Source organism: Crocodylus porosus, unplaced genomic scaffold, assembly GCF_001723895.1.
Source record: "Crocodylus porosus isolate Cpor-Errol unplaced genomic scaffold, CroPor_comp1, whole genome shotgun sequence".
Classification (NCBI taxonomy): domain Eukaryota; kingdom Metazoa; phylum Chordata; order Crocodylia; family Crocodylidae; genus Crocodylus; species Crocodylus porosus.
This window is the reverse complement of record NW_017728949.1, coordinates 38,384,129-38,397,900: the sequence shown is the minus strand read 5'-3', so window position 1 is coordinate 38,397,900 and position 13,772 is coordinate 38,384,129. Positions and strand designations below refer to the sequence as shown.

At 40.9% G+C, this 13,772-nt stretch overlaps 1 protein-coding gene across 1 annotated transcript in view; it reads right to left on the bottom strand.

The window, feature by feature from the left end:
- Positions 1 to 13,772, bottom strand: part of PDE11A (phosphodiesterase 11A) — a 254,387-nt gene that overhangs the window by 193,588 nt on the left and 47,027 nt on the right. The window contains exon 2 of the mRNA XM_019554498.1: positions 12,236 to 12,394. Within this exon, the coding sequence (XP_019410043.1) occupies positions 12,236 to 12,394 (159 nt within the window). The remainder of the gene's footprint in view (positions 1 to 12,235; positions 12,395 to 13,772) is intronic.

The following is a 13,772-nucleotide window of genomic DNA, read 5'->3' as shown; positions in this document are numbered from 1 at the left end:
GCAGTACTCCAGCTGCGGCCTCACCAAGGCCGAGTACAAGGGGAGAATGACGTCCCGGGATTTGCTCGAGAAGCATCTATGGATGCACACCAGCATTTTGGTTGCTTTACTAGCCGCAGCATGTCCTTCCTATTTATCTAGACAGTCCACCATAATGGCATTTGGGTGACACATTTTTGGACAACCAGTACAGATTGATTGGCTGGCTTTCTTTTTTCAAGGTGTCAGACAAATGGTAGCCAATCATTTTTTTTCCCAATCTGCATTTTTCCTTTCCCAGATTAGTACTTCCATATATTAAAGAACTAGTCAGAATTGTTTTTCTACCATACCTCTCTGTGGGTGAAAAGGCCCCTTAAATGAGCATCTCTGCAATGATTTGCAGAAAAAAGCAGAAAAAGTAAAAACTATCTGCAACTCTTGTCACTAGTGTAGCCCACAGTACTGAAGAGACAGTGTCCGTCACTTATGAGAATCACAATTAATACAATCAGTTGCATAGAGGCCAGTAAGCTAAATATGCAATGTTTCATGAAACCATGTTCAGAGCATAAACAACCTAATCCTGCCATGATTAATATCATTGCAGTCAATGAAACTACTTAAGTCAAGCAGGAATTAGCTCAAACTCGTGATTCTGAACAATTCCCCTGCAGATGCATTACTCCTTTCAAGGCTAGGAGGATGCCAAGACTAGAGAGGTTGAGGCTTCCAATTTAACTAAGCGTGAGATACCTGCTGTACCATAAGCCTTCCAGCTCCAAAGCTACTTCCCTGAAAAAAAACCTGCTGGGAGAGCTTCATTCAAAACAGCTCACAGAGTCTGTAGAATCAAAGATGGCTGCTACAGGGGGAAACGGAATAAGCAGGGAAAAGAAGACACAACAGTACCTTTGACCAGAGAGGAGTTGGATGAGTTAATCTCAGAAATCAGAGCTTTACAATCCTTTACAGAGGCACAGTGTGATAAAAATCAAAACAACAATAAGAGAAAGTAAGGGGCAGGGTCACAAACCTAGAGACAGAAGTGGAGGAAAACCTGCAATCAGCAAGAAATCTGCAAAATAAAATAAAGATGGTTGAAAAATTGAAAAGGAGCGTGCAGAGAAAACTGAGATTATAGACATTCTTGAGAGAAGAAAATTAGCATAAGATGTCTCCTAGAAGGTGTGGAGAAGGGAGATCCAACAGAATATTTAAAGAATGTATAATAATGTTTAGATATAAATATTTAATATTTACATATTTATATATTTACTGCCGGAAAAAGGCAACAGTCCTTGCAGGTAAAGCACAGAGAGTTATTTGCACTCCCCGCATTCAGTCAGTTGAAGAGACATGATACTACCTTTTCTCTGTTTTGAACAAAAGCAGCAGATTCTGAAGGTACTCTGGGAGGATATAAAATACAAATGTTTCAAGTCCTCTTTTAACAGGCAACATTAAGGAGAAGGAAGGAACTGACTGAAATTACAGAATCTGTCAGAGAAGAAAATATAAGATACAGATGGGGCTTTCCTTTTAACCTTATCTTTACACATCAACAACAGCAGTAGATCATAAAGAAGAAAAAAGGTCTTAAGATCTTCGAGAAATTAAACTTACTGGAAAGCACTCTGGAATCTCAGCCTGAGACTGACATGTTGAGCATGAAGCAACATCATAATACAGATTGGAAAACTGTTAAACCCAAGAGTAAGAAGATACCAAGGTTACAAAAACCAGGAGACTGGGAGAAGTACAAAACCAAGAGATTTATTCAAGAGGATTTGAGTAGGACTGAATGATAGTATAAGGGAGATGAAAAGGAAAAAAGGAAGGGGGACTATCACAGGGGGAAGAAAAAAAAAATGGCAGTGTTGGGAACCAAAATAATTAGGAAAATGGGAAAGTAAAAACACATTCTAGGGTTAAAAGCAAAAGAGTAAGGAAATGGGGGAGGGTTTAAATATAGTGCAACATGGGAAGAAACAGGAGAGAGGCATGAAATATGGCTCTACACAACTCCCTCCAAAAAACAGTATCCAACAAACTACCATATAGCGTAGGAGTCAGAAACCTCCCAGGAAAGAGTTCTCGACTCAGATGTGGAAGAGTTAAATATTCTTCTCCCTCTGGGGGTTAGGGTTAATCTCAACATTTTAGGAAAGGGGCAAAAGGGTACACAAATAAGGACTGTTTGGAAATCTAAATGGGAGGGAAACTGGACTGAGTAAAATTATGGGGGGATGGGGGTCTTTAGAAAATCAAGTTAATTTTAGGGCAAGAATGTACTAAAGAATACACATGGACCAAAACACTGCTGCAGTTATATTAAGTACACATAACATAACGCCTACAACTTTGGAAAAAATGTAATAAAATATGCTACCAAAACCAAATAAAGCATCCTATTTTTTAACTTATTTTAAAGAAGAAAAGCTCTGAAGCCAAGAGGCCTGGCTGAGTCAAGTGAATGTGTGGCACTGACAGGTCTGGTTCTGCCCCCAAGCTGCAAGCAGGCCGAAGAATCCATTTTGACAGATCTGTGGGCCTTAGCAGGAAGAAATTTACTGCATAGTGAAAAATATCCAGTGTGTATGGAAAATTCACTCAGACTCATTATTAATACTTTTATTGCAGCTGCATTGAGTCTACAGAAAATAGGAAACTGAATATATTCCTTAAAAAATAGAAAATACTTTTGAAAATGTGAAACCTACCATTCCACAATTCTACATAATGCAAAATATAAACCTAGTTACAGTTAAGGGGCATTAAAAATTCCACAAATGTTGAATATATCATTTTCTGTTAACAACTTCCTAAAATGCTAATATCTACTTAATTCTAATCGAAAATATAATTCTTTTTACTAGTGTTCCCAAGTGTCTTTTTATTATACAAGTTAGTCTTCTGATTTTGAAAAAAACAGACTGTTTCTTAATTGCTTTGTGTAATTCTGGGAGTAGAAACAACAGACACAGAAGGAAATAACACACCTTAAATGTTATATACTTTCATTTTTTAATACTTTCTGAAACTGCTGCCAAAAACAATCAAGATATTGATGAATTTGGTTCATTTGCATACTAGAATCAGTTAACATTGATAATGGATAAACCAAATTTTAAGAACCAGCCAGCATACCATCTGTCCCAGGGGTACAACCACAGGGGAACTAGAAACCCTCCCCACAGGGGGACCCGGGACGGGGGCCACACACTCTAAAAAGAAAGACCCCAAAATCAGAAGTTACTTACCTGCTACAGGACTCCAGATGCAAGCCACGTGACGAGAGAAGCCCGTGCGGTTCACCAGCCGTGCTTATCTACAGCTGGGGCCAGTTCGTGACTTCAGGAGTGATCACCGCCTGGCTGGGATAAAAGCGAACACGTGGGGAGAAGGGGGAGAAAGGGAAAGGTAGCAGAGGCTGCAGAAGCTCTCCACGCTGGCAGGAGTCAGCGCTGGCGTGCAAAGGAAGATCCCATTTGGGAAGAGGCTCCTCAGGCGGCAATGAATGCAACATGACCCCACGCTGGTCACAGGCAACACCAGCATATGGGGGAAGATCTGGTTCCAGGGAGAGCCATAGGAATGCGGGAGACCACAGAGGCTCTCCACACTGAGATCCCACAACTCCAAAGCATAGGAGAGGGGCTGACCAGGGAAGAAATGGAGGATGCTCTCAACAAAGACAGACAGCGGAGCAGCATCAGGGGACGCAATCAGGCACAGGCTTCAGGGTGGGGAGAGAGCAAGGGCTGTTTAGCCTGATCTCTTCTTTCCTATCTGCCCTCTTTTAAGTCCTTTTTCTCTTTCGTTTCCTCCTGCCTGTGTGTATTTTGTGTGTTGTTTCTTATGGTTTTGTTTTGTTCTGCTATTTAGTTGTTAAGCCCACATCGAGAGGGTCAGATTGAGACCCGAACACAGGGGATGCTCCCAAGATTTGACGAGTAGCTGGCATACAGCAGGAGAGGTAACCAAGAGGGGTGAAACCCAGCAGACGTGTACACTGCAGCAAGAAAAACAAGGTTAATAATTGATACCAGCAAGGGCGTGAAGAACACAGATCATCAAGACCGGAGGATCAGCCATACCAAGATCAAGTGGCCCACCCAAGTTTGGCGTAAGGAAGAGGTGTAGGGGAGGTGGAGCCCCACGAATATCCGCCAGGAGGAGCCACCGACCATGAGGGACCTTTGACAGGAGACCCCACCACTGAAGATATACACTCAAAGTTGTGGCAGATGAGTTTGCGGGTCTTCTCCAGGGTGATCAAGCTCCCCCTCAGTGGTTGCATGAAGCCTCACCATGCCCACCACCAGGCACCCATGCCAAGGCAGTGCGGGAACAGATATTTGAAGCCAGGTGAGCACACCAACCTTTTGAACTTCAACACTCAGAACCTGAACACTTGGGCTAGGAAGAGAAGTTACACAAAAAATGGTTTAAATGATACACATAAACCAGTTTCAAAATGGCCAAAACTGGTTTAAGATAAACCTGTTTGAATGTAGTATCAGACTTAACTGGTTTGGGTCAACCTGGTTTATAGAATTTGTGTCCCAGACCCCTTCCTGGTTTAAATTAAATCAGAGTCCCCTGGCATCCCAGAATGCTTTTCAGCCCTAGGCTGGGCTGTCCACTTCAGAGACCAGGGCTGGCCATGAACAATATGTGCCCCAAGCAGTTGAAATGGCACAGTGGTGCCAGGAGTGGGGTGGGAGCAGCAGAAGTGTGGTGGTGGTAAGCGGGAGCTCCTGCAGGCACCGCCGGCACTATCAGTGCTATTATCAAAGTTAACTGATTCTAGTATGCAAATGAACCAAATTCATCAATATCTTGATTGTTTTTGGCAGCGGTTCCTCCTGGTGGTGGGCAGGGAATGTGTTGAGTGGCAACCAGTAACCACCCGCAGGCACCAACAGTGTCAGCAGCACCTTTTTGTAGGGGGTGTGCCACCATGCTCAGAGGGTGCATGTGCACCCGCGTACACCCCCTGTGTATTGCTCCTGGGGCTGGCCCTACCCCCCTTCTCCCTAGCTGGAGCTCCAGCTGGCTGAGAAGGAGGTAGAGACTCCAGTCACAGCAACATCTGCCTGGCTTCTCCCTGACCTCCCCCCCCCCACCTCTAACACTTGCTGCTCAAACAGAGATTCTCCCCTCTCCCACACCAGGGACCCCATGCATGGTCACACCACCCCTATGGTAGCTAATGCTGAGGGGTGTCTATGTGTGTGTGTCTCCAATTTCACTGAAACAAAGGCAGACAGAACAGTGTCCACTTAGGGCTTTTTGGAATTAATCCCCCACCCCGAGTTCAGCACCGTAAAGGGAAGGGAGGGCTTGGTCTAGCACACCCCAGATTCTAGCCTAAGCCACTGAAGGCATGTACCTGGATTTCCTGACTCAAAAGTAGGTGTCTGTCCACTTGCAAATAGGTTCAAAGTTTGCAGGTCAGACTAACCTGCAAAGATTGAATGAATTCAGGCTCGGGCTTCTTGAATGTATGCCCCTTGCCCTGTTCACTCAGAAATGTCTATCTAAATTTTGGAAAGTACTTCCTTGCTGTCTTCCTCAGCTTTAACAAGTGTCCATACCTTTATTAACACTATCACAAAGCTTGCCTGTTAAACGCTGCAAGATGTTCTACAAACTCTCATGTAATATACTCTGTGGCTTCCCAGAGTTTGTAGTACATTACAATTTGTAATACATTTTAAGTAAGCATTGACTGAAAAAACCTGACAGCATAGCAGTTTTGGGGGAAAACACCTAAACAAGACATCTACCACAGAAAATGCTAGGCTCCGCTGAATCTGAATGCTATGAAATGGCACTAGTTAGGGATAGTCCCAGGTATGTTCTCACTTTTCCTTAGACTACAGGACTTTTAATGTAATCCTGACATAATTCTGACAAACTGATTTAGAATAACAATGTGTTCATGACAGTAGCAACTATGAAATTAGCAACTGGGAAAGACAATTTGCTCTTACTTTACCTTCAGTATCCTATTATATGACAGGTAAAGTTAAAACCCAAGACACTGGCATCATTCATCTTCACGTCCATGTTCATGCACTATACAATTTCTACATGAGGGAAATACTGTTTTCAGTGCAGTGCTGGAATGATTTTTTCTGGCCATATCTCGTGTTGCTGACATAGACAGAAATGCCACTTTTGTCCATGTCATCTCCCTCATGTTGTAAAGAAAGTCAAACCAGTAGTAGATCTAAATTATACATATTTACTGTAATTAACATTTCTATGTGGTTATCATTTTAAGTTTTAAAAATTATATCTTAATTAAAAATTCCTGGGGTAAGGAACAGCCAAGTGTAAACTGTTATTTATAAAAGAAAGAAGTCTAAAAACACACATGCTGCCTCTAAAATAGTTTGAAAATGTCTAACTGGTGGTGGGCAGGGAGTGTGTCGAGTGGCAACCAGTAACCACCCGCAGGCACCAACAGTGTCAGCAGCACCTTTTTGTAGGGGGTGTGCCACCATGCTCAGAGGGTCCTGGCTACTGTTAGGACAGAAGTTCTACGACAGAAGTTTATTACTAATAACCTAATCTATTCTTCATTCTTTCATCTTACTGAATTTTGATAATCCAAATCCTAGTCTCACCTTTTAAACAGGTTTCAAACAACTTGGTTTGAACAAAGACTACAAGCTCAGTTTAGTCAGTTAATGTAAGCACCAGACTAGAAAATACAAGTAGAACACATTTACAACAAATAAAGCAAAATGAATAATTCAACCTGCTAGAGATGGAAACAAGTGCGATTTGGATAAGACAGCTTCTTATACACAAATTGATGGTGCATTGCCTCTCTCAGTTTGTGGATTCCTTGTTGAAATCTTTGGGTTTAGTTTGTGAATCTTGTGTAGGTGTTTGCACACCTAACAATGCTAAGACTGTGTGGCACCCCACAATACTCTTAGAAGGATCTCACGGCACTACAGGGTGCTGTGGCGTCATGATTGAGAATCACTGGCCTATATATTGAGAAGTCTCCATCTGCTACCAGGAAGGTACCATAGCAGCATGACTCCCAGAAATACAGAGAAATATCTATTCTTCCCTGTCTCTGTATTAAGACATCTCACAGCTTATATCAACTGCAGAAACAATAACCCCTCATCTCTCTCAGCATCAATATGTACCTAGTTATTAGTTTCAGTTGGCAAGGATTTTCCCTTCTCACCTGCCAAAGGATTCCATCACATAATGAAACCTTAGAAAGGCAATCATTTTTGAATTACTTGCAGTATACGCCAAATCAATACGTCTCCAATTCTATTAAAAACCATTATTTATATTAAGGTACATATTATTATTACCAAACAGTAATTCTTGTAACAACTCACTTTTTCCAGCAACATTTTATTGTTGTTCACTGTTTTTGATTTATTAAAAGTTTTACATTTATTACTAATAAATAAAAAGCACATAATACTGACAAAAAAGGATATTCACAGTATACTTCTCACTCACACTTATTAGAAAACATGCTAAATTTATGCAGCATTTTACACCAGATCAAACATGGATTTAGTTTCAGTTGTCTAACTCATTTCACTGATGCCATGTATTTCTCTGTTTTGGAAAAATCATTCTCTATTTTGGAGATGAACCACAGAGCCAGGAATTTTATTAAGAGACCTTATTAGTCAGTGAGTATAAACTTGTGCTTTTATAGTCATTGTATAGTAATGTAAAAATATATTTTATAGTATAAATTACCAGTTATAAAATATTCCAAACTTTTGCATGGTTAGCTCTTCAGAGCAAGGTCTGCCTCTTACTATATGTCTGCATACTGTGGGAGTGAATCCTGATTAACTCCCCCCCTCACACACACACAAATTGAGCCTTCCCAATATCAGCTTTGATCAGACCCAACTTAGCCCTATCCTAATACCTGAGTTGGGTGAGCTGGTATTCTACTTCTCTTCAGTCACTAACCTGCCATCAACTCTCTCTGACTCTTCATTTTGTTTCCCCCCATGCTCATTCATAAGCTTCTTTTTGCAATGCACACTCCTGTTTTCTCAATCTTTGCTCTCACTTTTACCCTCCCCGTCTGTTATGCCAACTTTTCTCTTCTGCTTCTCTTATTTGCCTGCCCCTTTAACTCCCTCTTCCAGTCCACAATTCCCATCACACACAACCACTGCTTCTTTCTTGCCTCTCCGTCCCTGCATATTCCTCTTTCTTGCAGTTTTTATCTCACTCCAAAAGCATAAGGAGGTGTTGTATTCTCTACAGTAAGCTTGGTTTCTTTTGTACACACTGTAAGCAGTGAACACTAAGAACACTGATAGAGAGTGGGCATTTTTAAAGATGGCAATTCTTGTGTATTTCTCTGAAGGAGAAAATTTTATGCACCAGTCTCTATTTAAGGAGAACCTTTCCATAACAATAAGCAAAACATTACCATTAATTGAAGATGCTTCTTTCCAAAAGATACCCATTGAATCAGAGGGCACGTCTACAAGAGACTCTGCCTAATAATACTGCACAGTAGCACATCACAGCTTGCAAAGTGCTTGGTCTAAATTATACATAGATGCTTTTCAACATCTTTATCAATGATTTAGATGTGTGGGTAAAGAGTTCAGTGGCCAAGTTCACGGATGACACCAAATTATAGGGGAGTGTGCTCATGCTTGAAGATAAGCTGCAGATACAGGTGGACCTGGACAGACCAGCAGGATGGATCAGAATCAGATGAAATTACATGTCGAGAAATCTAAAATGCTCCACCCCACCCCACCCACACACACCCCTACAAGCTTGGCAACACCAAACTAACCAGCACCATAAATGAAAGGGACCTGAGGGTAATAATAGACCACAGTATGAATATGAGTCAGCAGTGGGATGCTGTAGCCAACAGGGCAAATAATCCCCTGGCATGCATCAATCAACGCATCTCCAGCAAAACTAGGGAAGTGATTCTTCCACTTTACTTGGCATTGGAGAGACTGCAGCTGGAGTACTGAGTTCAGCACTGGGCACCACACTTCAACAAGGACGTGGTTAAGCTCGGGACAGTCCAGAGAGGGGCCACCCATGTGATCAGAGATTTGCATGGCAAATCCATGCAAGGAAAGACTGAGGGACCTGGGACTCTTCAGCCTGAAAAAGAGAAGGTTGAGAGGGGACTTGAGAGTGGCTTATTGCTACATCAGGGGCGTACATCAGGGGCTCGGTGAACAACTGTTCACCAAGGCATCCTTGGGGAAAACCAGAAGTAATAGTTACAAACTCCTGGAAGCAGGAGGTTGGACTAGATTAGGTTCCCAAACTGTGGTATGCGTACCCCTGGGGTTACACACAACATCTCTGGGGAGATAAGCGGGAGAAATTGTGTAATGGTGGATTTAATTTTCATTAGAATAATACTTGGCATTTAAGGGGTTAAAGACAAGACAAGACAAGGTTCATCTTTGTCTCTTCTATCTTGAATCCACACAACATGCACTTCACTATTTTAGTTAACCTCAATGTCTGACTAAAATGTATAATTGGTGACTAAAAATGTGTGAGTCATGTATATAGAGTCAATATTCATACTATAGTCTGTTTGTACACACATCTGTGTGTGAAGGAAGGTACATTATTATTCACTGCCTCACTTCTTAACGTTAAAATCTTATCTGAACTACAACTGAACATTTAGGATATTCAGTACACATTTGCTTTGAGACACCCCCATAATGCTGAATGGGGCTTTTTCTTGAGTGGTTAAAAAAACCCAGAACTCCTAACATGTAAGTATACAGGTGTACAACTTTAAGACCCTCTTAGATTCCACAATGCAAGATAATATACTCTAGCCAGGGTGTGGAACCCAGTGCAAACTGAGGGGTAGGCATGGAAAATGACAGTTGTAGTATAAAAGTAACTACCTAAACATGGCTCACATAAAAAATAGAACATTTCAAAGTCTGAAAGCTGTCTAAGAAAAGATGTGCCATAGAGTGGTGTTCAAAGGCAGACCTGTAGTCAAAGAACTGTCAGTTCTGAAGATAATGATATCAGAGAAGCTGGATTCTACTACAAGACACATTCACCAAGTTCTCAAAAAGACACACAATAAGGTGTCAAATGACTTCAGTGTAGGTGCACCTGGCAATACACATAATTTTAGCTCACAATTATAAAAGTGCTCTGAGAATATAATGAAAAGCTGTAGAGTGAAGCATCACAGACCATAAAAGCAGGTTTGTGTGTATAACTGTTTATATACAGCCACACATGCAATGCATATGCCATGTTCTAAGAGAAATAATATATGATATGTTAAATACATATCCAGGTAAATTGTTTTCTTGTAATATGGACTATACATTTTACAGGCAATGTTAAATTTGTTTATGCATATATATCATGTTCTAAAAAATATGATTATACACGCACATACACAATGTTGGTATATGCCCATATTATATCTTATTTTCTTTTAGAATATGATATATATGCATTCCTGACAGAGAGAAAAACAGGAACTAATGATATAAGTTTTTGGTGGATACATATTGGTTTACATATCAGGGCATAGGACTCTTTCTACATTATTAATTTTTAAACAACCTTGAGTGCATCAAAATCCCAAATCAGAAATCTATGGAGAACATTCCATGAAGAAATATCAGTATTTAGCATTAGATATGTGATGCAGAGTATACTAGACATGTAGATATACTGCAGACATCATAAATGGGCAGCCTCTGTATGCAACACATAGCAGATCAGGGAAAAAGCAGGTAGCATAGCAGCAGATAGGTCAGGGAGCAAAAAGCAGAGCAGTAGAATAGGCACGAAACCAGGCAGGGAGCAGAAAGCAAACAGAAGATCAGACAGGGAAAGGGATCGGAGTGGCACTCATGGAGACTATGGGGCTAATATGTGATATGCTTGTCAAAAGGGTTGACACCCACTGCTTTAAAAAAGTAACTCCCACCTATAATCACATCTGCACTAATGCTTCCATCAGAGCTGGACAGCCTGTAAGACAAAGCAGGCACATGCCTAGGGGTGCCAATGTACCAGAGGCGGCAGCAGCTGCCACCACCCACTAGCTCCCCTTCCCCACCACAGAAGGGTGACGCTGCCACCGCTGCCCCAGCCCTGCTGCTGGGAGGCAGTAGTGATCCATCCCCACTCACCCGTGAGCCATCTCCTCCTTCCTGCTCCACATCCAGCCGGGCACCACCCCCCTCCCTCCCACATCCAGATAGGAGGTGCTGAAGATTCTGTGCTTATGAGCAAGTGAGATATAAATCTGGCCCTGGTTCCCATCAGTGGGACTGAACCAATGATTCCAATAGTGGGAAAGGTTAGCAAAGATTGTCTCATAAGGACACAGCCATAGGACTGTCAAAAACAATTAGTTTACTGTAAAATAAAAGAGATCATGAATAATAAATTCCCTCCCACTTTAAATGGATTTTTAATGCAATAACTCTTATTAAGATTAAATTCTCTAAAAAGATGTGTCCTAATGCAAAAGCTATGCATATTGTATCATAAATTTTTAACACACAAAACTCTGAAACACTTTCTTTTAATCATTTTGTATTAGTAATTGTGGCTCCTCTATTATTTTACTTTCAGAAGGTTACCAATATGAGGCAGCACACGATCAAATGTGGTAATTACATCAAGCATAAATAAAAATAATAGAATGTGAATTTTTATTCCTATATCATGTCTTTATTGAGTGAAATATAAAGAAAGTGAAATATCACATATACTAACTCTTTTAAACAATGCTTCTTTTTAATAATAGCTAATGAATAAAACAATAATAGAAAACTAACGGTTGACTTCATGAAGTAAGGAACAGGTAGAATACAGCTTTACTGCTGTGTGTGACAATTGTTTTATCACAAGGCTCGGACGGCAACATTTTATTAGTTCTATCTAGACCTTTATGTAAGAGTTGAGGAGACACATTCTCAATTAGAAAACCCATCCAGATAGATAAAGCAACAAACTAACTGAGCTGACAGCATAAATACTCAAAAAACCTACACTAGGAACACTAGGAACCTGCAAGCTATCAAAATATAATATTATCACCCTGACAAAAAAAGTCAATTGATTACAGATGATAGAGTTTCATCTTACATAATTAGATAAGTGGTCCGTAATAGTGAAATAACATTTGCAGAGAATATCTCTGAAGATACTAAGGAAATGAAGCATACAAGATAAAACACAACCTTACTTTTTCATCATCATCTGTAAAAGGGGCACCTGCAGGCGTCTTATTTATCGCTTGGGCAACACCAATAATTTCTCCATCACTGTTTCTAATGGGCGTGCACAACAATGATTTTGTCTTGTATCCAGTCAGTTTGTCAATTTCATCATTAAAGCGACGATCCTACAAAAGGAAACAAGGTAAGTATTAACACTTGCATCTTATATGTCTGAGTTTTCTTCAAGGATAGGAGTTCACTAAATACTTTCTTGAGTGTCTTTACAATAGTGGCATTATATTGTTAAATTATTGTACCATGCTTCAGAATTGCATTCCTTAGTTAATATACTGAGAGAAATAAGTCCTTCCTAATAAGGGCCTTCCAAAACTCACGCTGTGGAAAGGGAAAGCACAATGCATATGTCCATCCTACATTCCAGTGGCAAAGAGGACACTGGAGATAACTGCACCATTCTACAGCACAAAGGTAGGTATCCAGAAGATATTGCAAGAAGAATATAAATGAAACATCACAGATAGAAACTTATGAGGAACATAGAGAGGAAACTAATACAATATTAAAAGATTGAGGAGGAGCAGAGTGGTGTAGGATCTCTGAAAGTGACAAAAATATCATCCTGCATTCTGAGAAGAAAACGAGGATAATCTCTTTGCTCTATGATCCCTTGTAACGTCATACGCAACCTTGCAGCCCCAGACTGAAGGAGTGAAATGGGGATTGTCCACAGGCTGGATCCTGGGTAGAGTCGGTCCACAGGACCAGAGCAACTCTGCACACCAGCCTGACTGCACACCGATGTGATCTAGTGCACAGGGCCATGTCATCCAGCCAGCGGGACTCCCCACAGTCCAGAAATTTGACAGCAATTAATGTCACATCATCTTCATAAGCTTATCAAACTCCGTCTCAAAGCAAGTTAGCTTGCTTGCTCCTTTTCCTCTTAGAAAGGGTTCTCTAAAAGTCTCCCTATACTTCTGCAGGTTCTACCATGTTAGATTCACTTTGTTCAGTGATTCCAATGTGCTTAGGCGTAAGTTGAACCAGTTACTCTGCCCTGCAAGAAAAGAGGCACTACACAAGCCTGAAAATTTGTTTTCTCTAATCTCATTTATACATAGTAACCTTATCTTAAGCACCACATATAACAATACTGGGTAATAACAATACTGGGTAAAAAGAATTCAGACAGAATTGCCATGTTGAAGCCAATGATGATGCTTGACAATTAAGTTTGCCACATAGAAATGCATGGGTTTTGAAACAATGAAAGATTTCATAGAGGCCAAGTGAATAACTATAAAATTATACACCAACCCTTGTATTATCAAAGTGGTGCCCAGAGTTTTTCCCACAATATTAGTATTGGCTGCAATGTTAATTCTACAATATTAATACAATATTATTCACGTGGGCACCAATGACATGGCTTGGAGCACCCCCAGCCAGGTCATGAGGCGCTACAGGGATTTGGGAGCAGGGCTTAGGGGTCTGGGAGCTCAGGTGGTGTTTTCGTCGATCCTCCCAGTCTCGGGCTATGGG